The 18,016-nt window shown below is 38.8% G+C and overlaps 1 protein-coding gene across 4 annotated transcripts; it reads left to right on the top strand.

Moving 5' to 3' along the window:
- The first annotated feature begins 564 nt into the window (after nucleotides 1-564).
- On the top strand, nucleotides 565-17,845 carry myot (myotilin). 4 transcript variants are annotated; one of them, XM_056770147.1, is made up of 17 exons: nucleotides 565-1,817; nucleotides 3,427-3,483; nucleotides 4,066-4,216; nucleotides 5,686-5,742; nucleotides 5,839-5,980; nucleotides 6,150-6,173; nucleotides 6,257-6,376; nucleotides 6,592-6,721; nucleotides 11,885-12,631; nucleotides 12,813-12,957; nucleotides 13,041-13,136; nucleotides 13,740-13,777; nucleotides 15,620-15,755; nucleotides 15,866-16,073; nucleotides 16,214-16,379; nucleotides 17,061-17,194; nucleotides 17,323-17,845. In XM_056770147.1, exons 2-17 carry the CDS (start codon nucleotides 3,476-3,478, stop codon nucleotides 17,451-17,453), a joined length of 2,433 nt encoding a protein of 810 aa, XP_056626125.1. In that variant the 5' UTR covers nucleotides 565-1,817; nucleotides 3,427-3,475; the 3' UTR covers nucleotides 17,454-17,845. The 4 variants fall into 4 exon arrangements, with proteins under 4 accessions (XP_056626125.1, XP_056626123.1, XP_056626122.1 ...); XM_056770145.1 differs by having other exon boundaries at nucleotides 566-1,737; nucleotides 13,038-13,136; XM_056770144.1 differs by having other exon boundaries at nucleotides 566-1,817; nucleotides 13,038-13,136.
- Nucleotides 17,846-18,016: the final 171 nt, after the last annotated feature.

Here is an 18,016-nt window from a genome sequence, read left to right as displayed (position 1 = left end):
ACGGATTTTCAGGGCATCGCTTCTTGACCGTCGACTGTGAGTGACGTCACTTCCCAACACAAACACGCCCCATAGCATACTCCGATTGATAATCCACTGATTGACAGGTTTCCGTGTAAGGCATCGGAAATGGAAATACTAAGGGAATTGCGATTCCGTTTGAGTTTTGGCCGGCTACACACGCGACGCTGAGAAAGTGAAAAAACAGACGTGTTAATTGAAATTACCATTTAAATATGACCGGGTCAAAACTCGTAAGATATGGGAAACACAGTTGCAAACGGACTTTGCTTTTACATTTGAAATTTGGCAGTCAGTGTGCGTTTGCTTAAACGAAAATGCAAACGGTAATGCGCGATTTGCAATTGAGTTTGGATTATGTCACATTTTATGCGTCCACAAATTGAAAACGCAATTGCAAATACAATTTGCAATTCCATTTTAATAATGTCCGGAATATCGTTCCATAGAAACCCTTTAAATGCCTCTCATAAACACTGGTAAAAGCCTTGTGGTTAATATTAAAATTAAGATTCTTTGTGAATTTCTGAGGACAAATGCTTCATTAAAAAACAGAGAGGATTTATTGCAAAATCTGTGTTAACTTAGAAGGAGTTTGGTGCTTATACATTTAATTAGTTAAAGAAGTCTGTGTAAAATGGTCACCAGGAGGCGCTGTCAGGCCTGTCTTTCTCCTGTGTTTTGAAGTTAACCAATATGCTATTAGTCTTGTTTCATAATCCCAAATCAATGAAGCAACATTCCTAGCAAATTGTTGATTCGCAATATAAGATTGAGACCAAAAACAACTTTTTATTATTAAAATTAAATTATTTTAAAAAAGTATATGTTTACGTCATAATACATTGAAACCTGTTATGGGGATAGAATCCGGTTATACGGTTTTGACTCTGAAATTCTTGTTGTGGCCAAAAAAACAATGTCATACCATCTATTGCTTAGGATGATTTTGGAGGTAGTGAGCCATCCATGTGCATATCAGCATCTCCATGGCAACCACTGTAAACCATTAATGCCAACACTAGCTATGGTCATCTGATGTTAATTCTTCATTTTCATTTCGTGAGGAGTATTTTGGGGGGACTTTAAACTCAAACAGACAAGCAAAATGACAAAAATGTAATAAACACACTTTTTGTAATCTTTGAATTACGCCTGGTTCATGTTTTGTAAACCTCACAAACTCACATCAGCGCTCTTCATGGATGACCAACCCCACTCAACTGAGGTCAGTGATGATGTCACTTCCCCTCGCAATCCCTTTCTCTCTCATTCTCCTTAAAAGCCATCTGAAGTAACTTACAACTTCATTCTTTCTCGGCTGTGCCATAAACACACAGTATTTATCTGTCAACATAGATGACTACCCAACAAAGAAGGCTTAACAGTGTTTAGATATCATTGCTGCATGTTTGCTTCTTGCATGTGCTATTTGCATCAGTGAGGCAGAGAGCATGAGGTCTATATTTGACACGCGAGTGTTTAGTTCAGCCGTTTAGTGTGGAGTCAGCTGTGTCAGATGGACGAACCGTAATGTGAGACGGGTCTGAACTACTTCCTCGCTTTATGCCTTACACCTACCAGACAACCTGCAGTCGGGCTGCGCGGTGTTTTCACCTATCGTCCCCGCTTCTCAGTTCCTCTTCATGTGAAGAAGACATTCAGTCTAAAGAGAAGAGCAAGAAACACTCTCTGGGAGGGGACGGGGACAACGAGGTGGGGAAATTCAACTTTATAATTTTGTTGTCAACCCAGTGGAATTTTGATTGGTCCCTCCACACACGCAGGACACGCTGGTAAGGCTCTGCTTTGAGCAACAGGTGTAATGTTAAGTAGCTGTGTAGATATCTTGTGCTTCTTAAGCTGTGATGTGCCATATTTGTGTTGTGTTCATACTAACGTTGACTTCTCTATGTAAAATAGTCTTCACATTTATATAAAGAAGATTGTATTCTTGCTCGTGTTTGAAGGACAGACATTACACGGTTGTGCCCAAAATACAGCTGGCGTTGGTGGTGATATTGAGACATCTCGTGTGCATCAATGTTGTTCATGCTCCTCTGGCTCCATGACATTAAAGTGATAGTTCACCCCAAGATAAAAATGCTCTCATCATTTAAGTACTCTCATGTGGGTCAAAAGCAGATATTCTGAGAAATGTCTCAGTGGTTGTGTGGTCATACAATGGGGTTCAGCGTTGTTTGGTTACCAACATTTTTCGTTCTGCAAAAGAAAGAAAGTCACACAGGTTTAGAATGACATAAGGGTCAGCAAATAATCGAAGAATTTCATTTTTGGGTGAACTGTCCCTTTAAGCCATAATCAAATATCAATAGATGTGTGATGTACGTATATGTTGCAAATATTTTGAGCATAATTTAGGTAAATTTGTATGTTTCTGTCACAGAACAATATTGGAATTTGTTTCTCATTAATTTGAGTTTGTTTTTTATTTTAGGTCCTATGTTAATTAAAGGGACAGTTCACCAAAAAAAATGTAAATGCTCATCCTTTACTCGCCCTTGAGTTGTTCCAAATCTGTATACATTTATTTGTTCTGATTAACACATAGAAAGATATTTGGAAGAATGTTTGTAACCAACCAGTTTTTGGTCCCCATTGACTATAGTAGCAAATTTGCTGTAGCCTGCACAACTTTTTGTTCAGTTGAACAATTTGAAGAATGTAGGAAGGCAAACAGTTTGACTACCATTGTCATGTTTCCCACTATGGTCATCAGAACAAAGACATTTAAGATTTGGAACAACTTCAGGTTGAGTAAATCATGACAGAATTTTCAGTTTTGGGTGAACTGTCCCTTTAAGACATGATTCTTACGATTGTCATTATATGTAAGAACAACGTGAACACATGTTCCAGCTCACTATGCACAATGTCATTTTGATGATCACCGTATCATCAGTAATTCATCATGCTAATAAGTGAAAGATAAACGTTTGTGTTTGATCAAAACGTTTTTGTTGATTTGGAATACCACTTTGATGATGCCAGACACCTGAAAGATTTATCCTGTACCATGTGTTTCTAAATCCAACACACAGACGGCACAACCAAATTAGCCCAGAGCTCTGCTCAGGTTTCTTTACTGAGTACCAATGCAAGGAAAGTAAAGAGTTTCAATTCACAGCATTGCCATATGGATCATATGGTAAGCTACAGTTAACACAGGCTTGTTTACTTAGTGTAGACTACAAAGACTACAATTACAATAAGAAATGATAAATAAGGGTGCTTGTGATAGATTGTTTGAAACTTCGTGAAAGTCTGTCAATCTTGGAGTATTTGTGCACAAGCTTACAACAGATTCTCACTTTTTCCTTTGCAATAAAACACAATTATTTCGAGTTGTTCTTTACTTAATTTTAATTTTCTTGTATGTTTCAGTGTCTCCATCTTACTGGGCTCATCTATATTCATTGGAGACATCTGAAACATGGCAGAGTAAGAGAGCATTTTAACATACAGTTAGTCCAACCTAATATCACAGGAAATTCGTACTTATTTCACGAATGTGAATCGTACAACACAAACGGTTACTATAAAAAATGCAACACTGAAGCCACACCCCTAACCCCGCCCCTAGACCTAAGGTCACTGGCAGATCGTTCAAAAATCTAAATATAAGATGATCTGAATTCATACAGACAAAATCAGCCACAGCGTAAATTAGTTACGATTTTGCCAGGATGTGTTATTTTGTCCCCCTTAAATCTTAAAGCTTCAATTCGTAACTTTTTGGTCAAAACTCAAACTACAAAAATCAGAACATAAACAATCAGTGTTGAAAAACTCCTCCTTATCTTAAAGCTTAACATTACAATATATAAACTGAGCTTTCCAGTCAGATTTGAAGGAAAATGTGGGAAAGTAAGATGCAGTTTTATGTTTCAAACAGTGATGGCGATAGAGAGGCGAAAGTTACTGGTTTCAGCTTTAGGATGATTATTTGAATACATGTGCATTAGATACGTATATAGAACTGTGTTCACACATGTTATCAAGCTGTGGTGTATTTGTCAACAGAGTCCAGAAAAAAACCTCAACCATGTCTCTAACAATCTCCTCATGCTCACGGGAGACGTCGTCTTCATCTTCATCATCCTCCTCTTCCACTACAGTGCTTCAGCAGAGACACTCCAGTTTAGTACATCCCGTCTGCATCAGCCCTCAGATGGTGAGAACAAAGCAAACACACACACACACACACACACACAATGTTGATGTTTATCAAGTTCATTTGTTCAGTTTTGTGTGATGATGTTTCATATCATGCTCATCTGAAGGCTCTTGTACTGTTTGCTTTCTATCTGGGATTCATTGCTGTAAATAAATCACAAAACCTTTTCAAATATTTTTTTTGTGATGTGATGAGAGCTTGAGCTCTCAGTTATTACAGCACAGGGCTATGTTTGGCACAGCTTAAATAATACATGGGACAATATTTTGTATTTTTTGAAAGACATTTTTGAATAATATAAAAAGCAAACTTTGAATGAAAGCATTGGTGGAAAACATTTAGGGCACTGTTAATAGATGTTATAGGACAGCCCCCAATGCATTTCTACAAAATACAGTACACAACCGTATTACATAAATACAGTAAGATTACTGTTGAAAATTACCAGTAAATTAACAACAGCGCAAATTTAGTAAGGTCGGAGCCAGCTGTAAATGGGTGGGTCAGCCGCAAGTGGGTAGGACTTTACATGTAAGTGGGCTGTACAAACCTCCAGAGGATTTTGATTGGTTTATTTATTGTTGTGTGTTGTAGTATTGGTTCATAATTCACAGTTGGTGTTGCTTCTTGCGAGGCCATAATTCTCGATGGTCACTTTATTGAGAGGACCCATCACAGCTTCGGACATGCACACAAAATGATGACGTGCATCACACTCCGCTTCTTCACAGCCTTGTACAGTGCGCCATGTACAACCCCTGCCCCCTGCTGGACAAATCTCAATACCCACATACAACAGTTGGTGGCCTGATACTTTGTGTTTTTTGTGTTTTGTACCCTGGGCAACACAATCTGATGGTAGCACAAAATGTCAGAACAGCAGTGAACCTTGATCATTTTAACACATTTAGACTGCAAATGTTTATTTGTTGAAACTTGTATTATGCCATGCTGGCGGTAACTTCACCACGCATTGAACTTCAGGTGGACCAAAACATGCTTTACTCATTAAAAAAATCGTTTTGCTTTGTTTAATTGCATATTCATTTGATGCAAGTTGTGATAAAAAAACTTTAAACTACGATGACAATGTAATTTTTAATAGTGTTTTCATCACTGTCCATACCTCCTGCCCTTCTCAATCACTGAGTGAAATCCAGCCTTCTTACGGCCCTAGCTCCTCCCACTTGCGGTTTGTGGTGTTAAAGGGTAACTCCGGCCAAAAATGAAAATTCTGCATTAATTACTCTTCCTCAAGTAGTTTATCCCTCCATTTAATTGCAGAATTATCTTTTTTTTGCCCGAGTTCCCCTTCAACCCCTCCCACCTTCAGTTCTCAGTGCTGCAGTGATCACTACTTGAAATATTTTCCATTACACATTATTTTCTACAGCACATCACTGTTTCAAAGGAAAACAGTACATTACTGTGAGTTTTTACAGCAATTGGTTTTATTCACTGTGTAGGTTCAGAGCTCAGCACAGTGTTCTGGAAATACTGGAGTGTCTCCAACATTTGTGAAGGTAATACAACAGTTAGGTGATATTTCTTAGGTCTGTTTTAGCCGTGATTTGATGTTAATAGTTTGGCTGGATATTCCGATCATGTTGTGTCTGTAGTGTCTGCATGATGTGAGTACAGTAAAGGGTCAGCTGGTGGTTCTGGAGTGCCGGATCAGAGGAACTCCTCCACTCCACATGTCCTGGTACAGAGAAGATCAACAAATCATCGACTCAGCAGACTTTCGTATTCTTAGAAAGAGTGAGTAAAAGCTCATGCGATGTTTCACTTGTACCTGAAATTCAGCCAAATTCATAGTAACCACATCCGTCAAGCTGCTAGAAAGCACCACTGCATTAGCACTTATGACTTAAGTGTAGTTCTATCCTCGGTAAAAACTAACAACGCTTTTTTCGTGTTTTGCTTTCAGAGGCAAGTTCAGCTTCTGTTCCCGGTTAGTACACTTTTGTTTTGGACACATAGATGCCGAGCGACAAACATGTGTTGACTTTTAACTTCTTTTGGTTTGTATTGCAGAGGAATTGTGCACCTTGGTCATTACAGAGGCGTATCCTGAAGATTCTGGGATGTTTCAATGCACAGCATCAAATCATTATGGATCCGTGTCATGCAGTGCCGTGCTTGAGGTCTATACAGGTAACCCGACGAAGAAAGGCTCGTGCTGACATATGCCTTATTACTCACTTATGTATGTGTGCATGTTAAACTCGTAGAGAGAGGGAGAGCTTCGTTCACTTGACTGCATGATTTATGGAAAGTAAACCATCATAAATAATCAGATTTCACAAAAAAGGTCTGAAATGTAAAAGAAAGCAAACTAATGTGTATTCATCTCATGGTGTTCTTTGAAGATCTAGAGGAAGTTATGGGAGATGAAGATGTAAGCTCAGCTGGACTTGAGCAGGATGATCTTGCCTTCATCCCTCCTCCTCCCGAATGGCCTGACAGTTCTGAGGAAGAGAGCACAACTCCATTGGCGGGGTAAGAGATGTCAAACACACAAACAGTACTGAATGGCGAAGAGTGATTCGTAAGGCCCAGATGAGGTCTGGGTCTGTGTTTTTATACTTCTTTTAGCAGCTGTTGTTGTGTGATGCTAAGATTCTACCTCAGGGTGCAGCATGTGTTGTGAGAAGACCACTGTTCTGTCCACAGAGGTTTCAACGTTTCATTTGAACATAGAAACCTTTAGAGTTTCTTAAAGGGACAGTTCACCCAAATATGAAAATTCTGTCATCATTTACTAACTATGGAAGCAAATATGAGACATAATGTTTTGAAATTTAACAGCCTATGAATACTTGATTTTGAATTATTTTACTTTAGAAACCATATATCTGAATTTATTTGTTTCGAATTTACCTCTATGAAATTTAAATATGAAAATTCTTGATTTCCAATTTAAAAACCTGAATTTAATGCTCACAAATTCAGATAAAAAAAAATCAACTTTCAGAATTTCAGATAAAATACATTCAGATTGATCAAATTTGATTGCTCTTATTCAGATCTCAAATTTCAAGTTAATACTTTTCAAAGAAAACATCTGTCTAATTCGACTGCTCAAATTTAGATCGAAAAGTTCATGTTAAATATTCACATGGTAACATCCGGGCTACCCAGGATAGGAAAAACAGTTGAGCCCAGAGCCCGTCTGCAATTGAACCGAACCATTGAACCGAACCAATGAACCTGACGTCGTGCGGCCTATCAGAGCACGACAACCTGACTGTCTGTCATGATCCAAGAAGAGGTCAAGGCACGGATATTAAACCTGTTAAGAAGATGACTTCTAGGGAAAACGAAGGCGCTCGGTAAGTTTGCTGTTTATGTACAATCAGACTCTACAGAACAAAAGTATGTTGTTGCTATTATTTTTTGGAACTATTATTATTATTATTATTCGACGTCGGTTCGGTTCAATGGTTCTGTTCAATGGTTCGGTTCAATTGCAGACGGGCTCTGGGCTCAACTGTTTTTCCTATCCTGGGTAGCCCGGATGTTACCATGTGAATATTTAACTTGAATTTTTCGATCTGAATTTGAGCAGTCGAATTAGACATATGTTTTCTTTGAAAAGTATTAACTTGAAATTTGAGATCTGAATAAGAGCAATCAAATTTGATCAATCTGAATGTATTTTATCTGAAATTCTGTAAGTTGATTTTTTTTTTGTATCTGAATTTGTGAGCATTAAATTCAGGTTTTTAAATTGGAAATCAAGAATTTTCATATTTAAATTTCATAGAGGTAAATTCGAAACAAATAAATTCAGATACATGGTTTCCAAAGTAAAATAATTCAAAATCAAGTATTCACAGGCTGTTAAATTTCAAGACATTATGTCTCTTACTTGCTTCCATACTAACCCTTTTGTCATTTCAAACCTGTATAAGTTTCTTTTCACTCCAGAACAGAACAGTGAATGTTGTTAAATGGAACCCATTCACTTGCACAGAAGTGAATAGTGTCCAGTGATGTTCGGTTACCAACTTTATTCAGAACTTATTAATTTGCTATCTGCGGAACAAAGGAAGTTATAAAGGTTTGAAAGGACAAAAGCGGGAGTAAATGATCACAGAATTTTGATTAGTGGGTGAACTATCCCTTTAACTTGAGTTTGCGGCTGTCCTTATCAATGAATGTTCAGATGTATACAGGGGATGTATAGTTTTGTAAGCACAAGGGCTTGTAGAGAGGTGTAGGTTGCTGGCTAATACCATGGCTACACAACAAGAATCGACAACGACTTGTTCTTTATGAGTTTGTCACATGTTGCATCCAGTGTGGACAAAATGTTAAATTATAATGGCTTCTAATATAAAGGATGTTCTCATGTCATCCTTACTCTTATTTTGAAAAAAAAAATCGCATCATTAGTGCACATGTAAACTTAGTCAGATGTCCCAGATATGTCAGTTGCTGACATTCTTCCAACTATCTTTCTATGTGTTCATCAGAAGAAAGACATCTATACAGGTTTGAAACAACTTTTAGGGTGAGTAAATCAGAATTATGAACTATAAGGACATAACCAACTCAGATCCTGTCAACCATGGTCAATAACTTCTGTCATTTCTGTTCAGCACACACAACAACGATCGAATGAGCGAATTTAATACTACAGTAGGTTACAGAATATAAGCCTCAGGTACAGTTTCTGTCCCCAGAGACATGTCCACTATAATCTAAACCAGGGGGTCCCTTATCATTCCAGGTGAGCCACAGCTCTATATGGAATTACTAAATAACAGAACTGGTGTTCCAGCATTCAATAGACCATTTTTTAAGATGTCAACAACACTGATCCAAAAGCAATGTTCTATAATGATCTATAATATACACTTTTTTTGTTTAATTCAGATGATAAGTTTGAGATGGTAAGTTTCAAGTTTTGTGTCATGAATTTTCCTCGATAGGGCCACGATAGGATGAATGTGGGTTGTAGTAAAATGTGAACATTGTTGTAATGGGTTAAATGACAAGTATATTGATTACTTTTGATTATATCTTATTATAAAATGTAATCGAAACATAAATACAACATCAGTATATAAAAGGACATGCACATCGCTAAATCTGTTAGCTATAAGCCAACCTACATAAAGCATTATAAAGTCTGCTGTACGCTCTCTGTGGCAAGAGATGTCCAATATTTCCTCCTTAAATAATATTAATAATACATGTTTATTAAAATGTGAGCTCATCCCATTCTGTATGTAGCAACTTTTTTCAGGATGATCTAAACATTTCGCCAAATTGTCAATGAAAACCAAAGTAACGTCAAATTAGAGGAAAACACTAACTAATACGCACGTTTATAAAAGATTACAACCTTAAATGATCTGATTTTCCAAACCATTCTGTCGTTCAAGTCATCAGCTAGATGTTTGATTCATTGCATTGTCTCAATGTTGGATGGGTTGTGTCTCTGGAATGGTGGAGTATTTTGGGGGCGTGTGCGTACTGATCTCATGACTCACATAGTTTTCTATAGATAAACAGTGTCCATCATTCAGGCCAAGAGCATTTCATTGAGCGAACGGATGCCAGAGAATAAAACCCTTACAAACCATCTTCACATGCTGTGAGTCATTTGAACAGACAGGTAAGCACACATCTCCAACCATTTCACTGCCGCCAGAAAGACAAAACTCAATACAGGGCTTACTCTGCTTGTTACTGTCTTTAAGACTTCACTTTCTTGCTTGATTTGGTTGATAATGTGGTGTATGATTTTGAAGTTGTGTCATTTTTGTGAGCTCTGTACATTTGACCTTATCTCTCGGTGCTGTGGATTGTGTCTATTATCTCTTTCAGTGATCAAAACGGAATGATTTATAGATGTGATACTGAAGGTCAACTGGTTTGTTTTGTGATTCGATGTCTTATTCTTTCTTCATGAAGTTTGTTCAGGCATTGTCCTTGGCTTTGCATGGTGTGTTGTGCACATTTCTTACTTTGGTCAGTAGTAATTATTTTCCACGTCCACTTTATTAAACACTCCCAGCCGAAAGACAATGTTTGTTCCTATCTTTATCACACAATCACATTGACTTCATACGTTGACCAACGGTAACTTAACTTTGTGTTCAGAGCTAGTCAAAGCTGCGTTGAATTATTCTCCCACTGTTCCCACTTTTAATTCATGAAAAGTGTTGCTATGCATTCAATGTTCTTTGATATTTACAGTTTTGTATAAAATGTTTGAAAAAAGTGTCACATCAACACTCATACAGTAGTAATAATGCTCTTTTATTGATCATGAGAATGTGTTCTCGTGTCTAATCATCTGTTCCAGTGAAGTGAATGATGTTCTAGTGAGTTTGGATCTTTATTCACAATGACCTCCAAAGGGTTAACTGAGAGTTAGTGTAGCTGTAAATGAACACACACCTGTCACGTCTGTCAGACGACGCTTCATGATCTGTTTTTAGCTGTGTTGCTGTCTAACAGAGACAAACCCGCAGAGTTATCAACCCCATTACAGTATACACTACAGAACACTACTGCTTTACATTCAGGTGACTTTATACACATTATACGTCAGTTCTTAATCAAAAGGCCTCAGGTTTTTATATTCAGTACGTGAAATTCTCTTCCTCATATAAATGTTAGTATTAGAAATGTTAGCCAGTGTTTCTTGGTTGTAAGGTTTTTCATGCGGCGGACGTTTGTGGAGACAGACAGGGATTGTGGAAGGCTGTTTTTAAGAAACCATTTCCATTTAAGCTTCCATTTAAGCTTGAACGTCAGTTTTAGTAGTGGCTCAAACTAAATAGTGACTCATTGTGTCATACGTACAGAAAGGGTTTGTTAAAGATGAGGTTACACACGTAGTTTCTGCATTGGGACCTCGCCATCTATCAGTTCCAAGGCATCTCCAAATCCAGCGTTATATCCAGCGTTTATATAACATCCATCACCCAAATTCAGTGACCAACAAACGCAGCTGAACTTTCGTAAGCAGAGTAAAACTGCATTGATGGGCGTGCATGCTTGCGCGTGGACGTGCTCTTTCACTCACTGTATGATGTGTGGGCGTGCTTTTTTGGGAGAACCCTTGTTACGAAACGGGAATACATGTTAAGAAAAACTTCCGAAATCTGCACGGACCCTGGCGGAGTGAATCGAGCACAGAAATACTACGTCATACGTTCAACTCGTTTTTGGACAAGTTAACCATATGCTAGAGACGCCAGCACGTTAATTGGTATAATGAAGTCAGAATGTGTGAAATACTGTAGCATGTTACATCTGCTTCAAAGGTAGTCATAAGTAACAAACTTGTTGAGTAACAAACCAGACACCAGTAGCGTGACGGGCCAGAAGACATTAGAACCCATTAAAATCATTGATGCTGACCACACAGGATATGGCTTGACATGTCTCATCCCGACATAAAACTGATGCCTATTGGTGCTATTGACCTTTGTCTTGTGTAAGGGTGAGGTTTGCTAATTCTGCAAAATATATATTTTATCGAATAATGGCTATTTCCTACTGCTGGTCTGGCAAACAGCCTTCAAGACTGCTCTTTAAGGGTTTATTTTGGCCAACATCTGGATTTGGAGAAAATTTGTTTCATAGAAAATGTTATTACTCTGATGTCCTGCACCAAAAGTGTTATATTTTTCCCCACAGGGTGTTGGAGCCTGCCATTGAAAAAGTTACCACATCCCTCACCATCCCAGAGAGTGAACGCAGATCTACCGGTCAACCGACTGCAGAAACAACAGCGGTCGAATTGACTCCCAAACATCCTCCGCCATCAAAAGAAGTCAAGAACAGTGTTCCACATCCATTCCTCCCTGCCAGCAAGCTGAGTAAACCGGTGGAACCCAGGAGCAGTGCCATTAACATGGCTGACCTGCCGACCTTCACGCCAACACTTTACCCCCCCAGCGCCTTCAATTACGAGCGGCCCCGTCATTTTATCCAGTCCCAGTCCAGTTTCCACATGCCCAACAATGACATCAATAAACCAAACCATCTAAGCTCACCAACTGCCACTGCTGCACCGTCGGTGATCCCAGCTCAGCCGGCACCCGCCCGCACATCGATGTGCTCCAGCGTGACTATAATTCCTAAAGTACGGAATACTCCAAATAGTGAGAAGCAATCGTCAGCAGCATTTCTTTCATCTGTTCTGCCTTCTCTAGCAAGCGCTCAGCCCAAATGCATTTCCGTACATCAATCTCCATCTCCCAGGCGTTCTCCCATGTCGCTCAGTCCACCGCCAAAAATACAAGAACAACCTCCGCCTCCTCCGAGCCAGCAGGTGAGTCACACTTCTTCAAGCGCCTCATCCTGGACATCTCCAGATATCTTGAAAACTGCCTCGCCTCTGCAATCCCCACCGGTGTCTCACGTTAACTACACACCCAACATGTAAGTGTCATCCTCTAGATCTCAGATTTGTCCAGTCAGTCCAAAACAGTCTGATCTCTTTAAAAAATGTATGATTGACACTCTTAAACTGAACCATCTGAGACAACACCGACACTTCATTCAAAGATAACTAAGATCTCTTGAGCTTTTCAAGAGTAACGTCATTGTCCATGTTTTATAGTTTGCCAAAGCCAATCTTGAAGAAGACTGTTTCCAGACCAGCGTCTCGTGCCACAGATGAACAGATCCAGGGCTCAAAAGACGCTCTTATTCAAGACCTGGAGAAGAAGCTTAAAAACAAGGTTCCTCAACACAGGAACAGTCAGGTATCTGGAGAACACTGTTAGTAAGAAAGTTCTGCTGTGAAACAAATGCATCACGCTGACAGTACAGCTTTCCTCCGCAGCAGAAGATGTCCTACGAGGAACGCATGGCCAGAAGGTTGCTGGGTCCAGACAGCGCCGCCTCGGCCTTCGAGCTCGACAACTCTTTCGGTTTTGAACAGGTACTGTCATCAACAACACTTCACAGAGCTATTGTCTCACACGAATAGCTTTGACAGATTTTGTGGAAATATATTGATTCAGCCTTGTAGCTCGACTGCATAATTCAAATAAAGTATAGTAGGAACACCCAATTAACATCACTATTAAATATGTCTGATATTAAATAAAACGGGAATGCTTGGCTTACTTTTAACTCATTCAAGCTCAGGGTGTGTTTATACTGATGTTAAGGTGACACTTTACGTTTAGCTAACACGACTGAGTTTTGATTATTCTGTTGGACAACACCCAGACAAAACTCCTGGCTTGTCTGCATTAGATGTTTAGTAGGCAACTGGGGTGATGTTCTCAAAGTGGTTTCTTTTTACAAGCCTTCAATTTAACACGTATATGTTCCTGATAATCTGGTGCTGTTTAGATCTCCTGCCATTCCTCTAAATAGATAAGAGCCTCTTCATGGGCCTGAAATAGCACGTGTGGAATCCATGTTCCCATTGAACTATTCATCATGATGTTATAACTGTGTTATTATACTGCAGTGATCTATCATTGTATGTATTGTCGCTGATTATTCAAGGAAATTTTCTGCATTATTCTAACAGCCTGGCTCTCCAGAAGGTCACCATCCTGGAGGAATATGGTAAATGTACATTTGCATGAGGAGTTTCATTTCGAATGGCTCTTATCTCATTATTGTGCAGGTAGTCTTGACAGATCAGAGAGCTTTAAGAGTGAATGTGTTTGGTTGGCATTTGTGCACTTCATGATGTTTCTGACACGATCTTACACAAGTACCTGACATCAGGCCGTCGTTCTGAACCTATGCAATGCCACCACCAACCATCACTAACTGTGAAGTGCTGAAGTCTTGGGCTGTGTCGGAAATCGCCCACCATACCCTCATTCACTACATAAGTTCACTAATATAGTCCACTTTAAGAAGCAGGTGAAAACGAGTTGGTAAATTCGGACACTCGTTCCACTGGAAACGCTGCGGGCGCCATCTTCTGTCGAGACTTGGGAATTCATTCAGCACAAGCGTCATGTTAGATGGCTTGCAGCTAGCCATGACTGTACAATGGTTGTAGACCGTTATGATGCATCATGGGATTGAATGAGTGCACTCAATAATGTCCACTAGGAATTCAGACACCACTAAAAATGGATGTCCCCTCAAATAGGGCAGTATATTAGGGTATAGGGGCCCTATTCAGACACAGCCATGATGTGTTTTAATGAGTTAGCACTTCCCTCATCCCAAAGTCAATGGTTTTTGAAAGGGTGGCAACACAATCTCAAGATATTTTCACAGTTTATTTTATGACACAGACAGCCTCAGTAAAACCTCACTTTTACGATAAAGGCGAGTCTAATCAGATTGCACTGCAGATGTCGTTATTTATGTTATTAATACCATGGTCTGTTTGAACACTCGATTCTGATTGGCTGTAAGGTGTGCATTAAAACCGTTTAATGCACGGGGAGTTCCAGTCATTTTGATCAACGTTTGAAATTAAGTGTCGAGACGTTGTGCATTAAGGAAGGGATAATCTACAGGCTGCTTGTACATTATCCCGCTTATTACACGGCAACTTGCCACATGAGGAAAAAAACTGGACTTGAAATGTGAATTTGAAATATATGATTCGATCATTTTTATCGAATGCAGACCTTCCACAAGGAAAAGCCGTTTAGTTTGGACTTTAAGGTAAGAAACAACGTACAGATGTCATGAACAGGCAATTTGGTTTAATCATTTGTAAATATAGTGTCATATATGCTATTAAAATAAATATTTATATTTAATTTGTCAAAAAAACCTGTCAAAATGATTTTTGAGAGGTTGATATCTGGGAATAACGAACCTGCAAATGTCACGACTGGCCAATCAGAATCAAGCATTTCAACAAGCTGTGTAATCAAATCCTGTCATGCACGGTTAGCCGTGGATTCTCCCTTACTTATACGTCAGGACAGGATAAGTTGTCACATTTATCTTAATGTTGTAATTACAGTTTGTACATTTTATGTAAACTTAAGTTAATCATTTTACTATTTTGATTTTGCTAAAAACACGACAATTGTTTGTTTAATGGCATCTCCCATTGTGAAAACTTACCCCTATAGTCAGGTTTATTCAATATGTAAAGCATGTTTAATTCAATTTGTTGTAAAAGTGTATTTGAAAAAGATGTTTGCGGTGAGGATTTTCAGTGAGTAAAATTCTTATTTATAATATCGTTATCATATTTTTCCAGAGTTATACTTTTGGTAAATTATTTCAATAATCTATTGTTTGGAATCACAGATATGCTCAAATATACTGACACCACTACCTGTACTGCCTCATCTACTACCCTACTTTGAATTTGCAAACACACAAGTCAATAATCAAACGCCTCACAAACAGATGCTAAGGTGATGCTATGTATAATTCGAATGATGTTACATTTATTTTGTTTACCTTCTTTTCACGGATCAGGTCAAGAAAGCATCATTCAGGAGGAGACGGCACAGAGGTCTCCACCATCCAGGAGAAGTGTTTTGCCCCTCGCTTTGTTCAAGTGCCTCAGGATCTCACGGTGGAAGAGGGTCGATTCTGCAGAATTGATTTCAAGGCAAACCCTTTTCATTCACAATGAAATATACTTCACACGTGTCATCAGAAATGATGATCTGATGCAGAAAATGATACTGCTAAATGACAGCTTGTGTTTCTGACATGCAGGTTGTGGCTTTGCCAACCCCTGATATCTCCTGGTATTTGGATGGGAAACCTATCCGGCCGGATGATTATCATAAGATGCTGGTGTGTGAGAAGAGCGTTCACTCCTTCATCATTGAGATCGTGACTGTTCATCATGTAGGTGTTTATGAATGCGTAGCAAAGAACCGTGCTGGAGAGAGTCGCTTCTCGCTGCGTTTGGATGTCATCGGTGAGCAGTCTTCTGCTTTATCCAACAACATTGATGTCGATGGATTAAATGTTGTTTTTAACACAGGTCAAAGCGGCTCTGTTTTGCTACGTAAATCTCTTGTTATGGCAGAAATGTATTCTCTCGTCTGGTGTTTTCAGCTCAGGAACAGTTGTGTCCTCCTACATTTGTGGTGAAGATGAGAAACTCACGGGCTCTGGAGGGAGATCTGGTGAGGTTGGAGTGTAAGGTGACCGCGTCTCCAACCCCTCAGATCTACTGGAAGAAAGATAAAGAAATGCTGCGCATCGACCCCATAAGAATGAGGTCAGTTCTCATCTGTGATCACATCCATTTCATTATTTCAGAATATAAACCGGTCAAACGTTTAAGGGTCATTTGACCGAAATCTTTCTCAAGTCTGAAGATGCGAACATAAACTTTTTCAAGTCTTTGTCGTAGTGTGATTGTACCCACATACCATTTGTTTCCAGAACTGATTTATACATTTGTTTTTATTGTTATGTTCTTTAATCATAGTTACATTTGTGTTATTAGTTTTGATGAGTTTACTTTCATCTTAACTTTTGAATGGCACTAATACTGTTATTATCGCAATCGTTCCAAACACGTTAAACTTTCTTCTGTGAAATCATTTAGTAAATAAATTGGGACGGAGTCTGATGTTGTTATTCACTCACAGTCTTTCCTTCCATCACAGCTTCAAATCACATTCATCTTTACTTCTGAACAGGACATAAGGTTAAATGATGAGAATGAAAGACTTCATGAGTCATTCCGCATGAGATTGGGTGTTTCACTGAAGCAAGAGTGTTTTTACTCTGGCATATTATTCTCTTTTACACACCAAACTCTACTCAAGACTTACACAAATGGGGTTTCATAGTAAATTGACCTCTGATTGTTGGGTAATGTAATTGTTTATGTGTGATGGAAAGCTCCCTTAATGAATCGTCTAATGCGAGTTGTGTGTTTGTTGTGTGTCAGTCATTCTCAGGATGGATCAGGAACGCAGTGTCTGCTCATTGATCCTGTGCTTAAATCTGATGCAGGCTGGTACACTGTATCTGCCATCAATGAAGCAGGCATGTCCACCTGTAACGCCAGACTAGACGTGGGCTGTAAGAGAAGTTCTCTTTCTGTGTGTTGTGACAGTCAAAACTGATTTTTAACACATAACATGACATTTTCTTATGACATCACGTCATGTTTCCAGCTCTTAAATAACGTTTCATCTTTTCTTCTATAGCTCGCTTGAATAAAACGGGTCCTCCGCCCAAGCCAGTGAAAATGCTTCCCATGATCAGCCAGTTTTCTACTCTGAGCACGGACGCTCATCCCCGTCATACTGCCCCTCTGTACGAGAGTGAGGAACTGTAAACACACATGTTTAAATCCTCACAACATATCATTTATTCATCACATGAGTTCACCGGCACGTGAGTTTGTTGACAATCTACTAAAGCAGTCATCTTATTGCTTCTAATATAAAGCTTTGCATACATTAGCACTGAAGGATGCTTTGACTGCTTTATACAGCTGTAACTTGTGTTAACGGTGCAAATAATGATCTGTGAAACAGTCATGTGAAAGTTGTATGTGATGTGTGCAGAAGTCAATTATTATTATTTTTCTGTTACACATTTCTGAAATGATTTGTGATGTTATTATCCCTGGAGTTGCCATCATGACGAAGGGTTTGGAAATATGTATCGATTGCAGTCCGTTGCATTATCAATGGTGTATTATATATATATATATGAAAACATGAATATTTGAGTAAACTTTTTTTGTGACTATACTAGCGTTGTATAACTATCGTATCGTTATAAATAGAGTGTGTTACGATCAGTTTGTACAATTTTCTTTTACAGTCATTTTACAGTCAGCTGCACTTTTTAAATTGTACCTGTGCCGTTAAGACGTCAAGGCACAAATATTAG

This window comes from Triplophysa dalaica, chromosome 16, assembly GCF_015846415.1.
Source record: "Triplophysa dalaica isolate WHDGS20190420 chromosome 16, ASM1584641v1, whole genome shotgun sequence".
NCBI lineage: Eukaryota > Metazoa > Chordata > Actinopteri > Cypriniformes > Nemacheilidae > Triplophysa > Triplophysa dalaica.
Note: the sequence above shows the minus strand (reverse complement) of the source record. Positions and strands in the feature narration are given on the sequence as shown.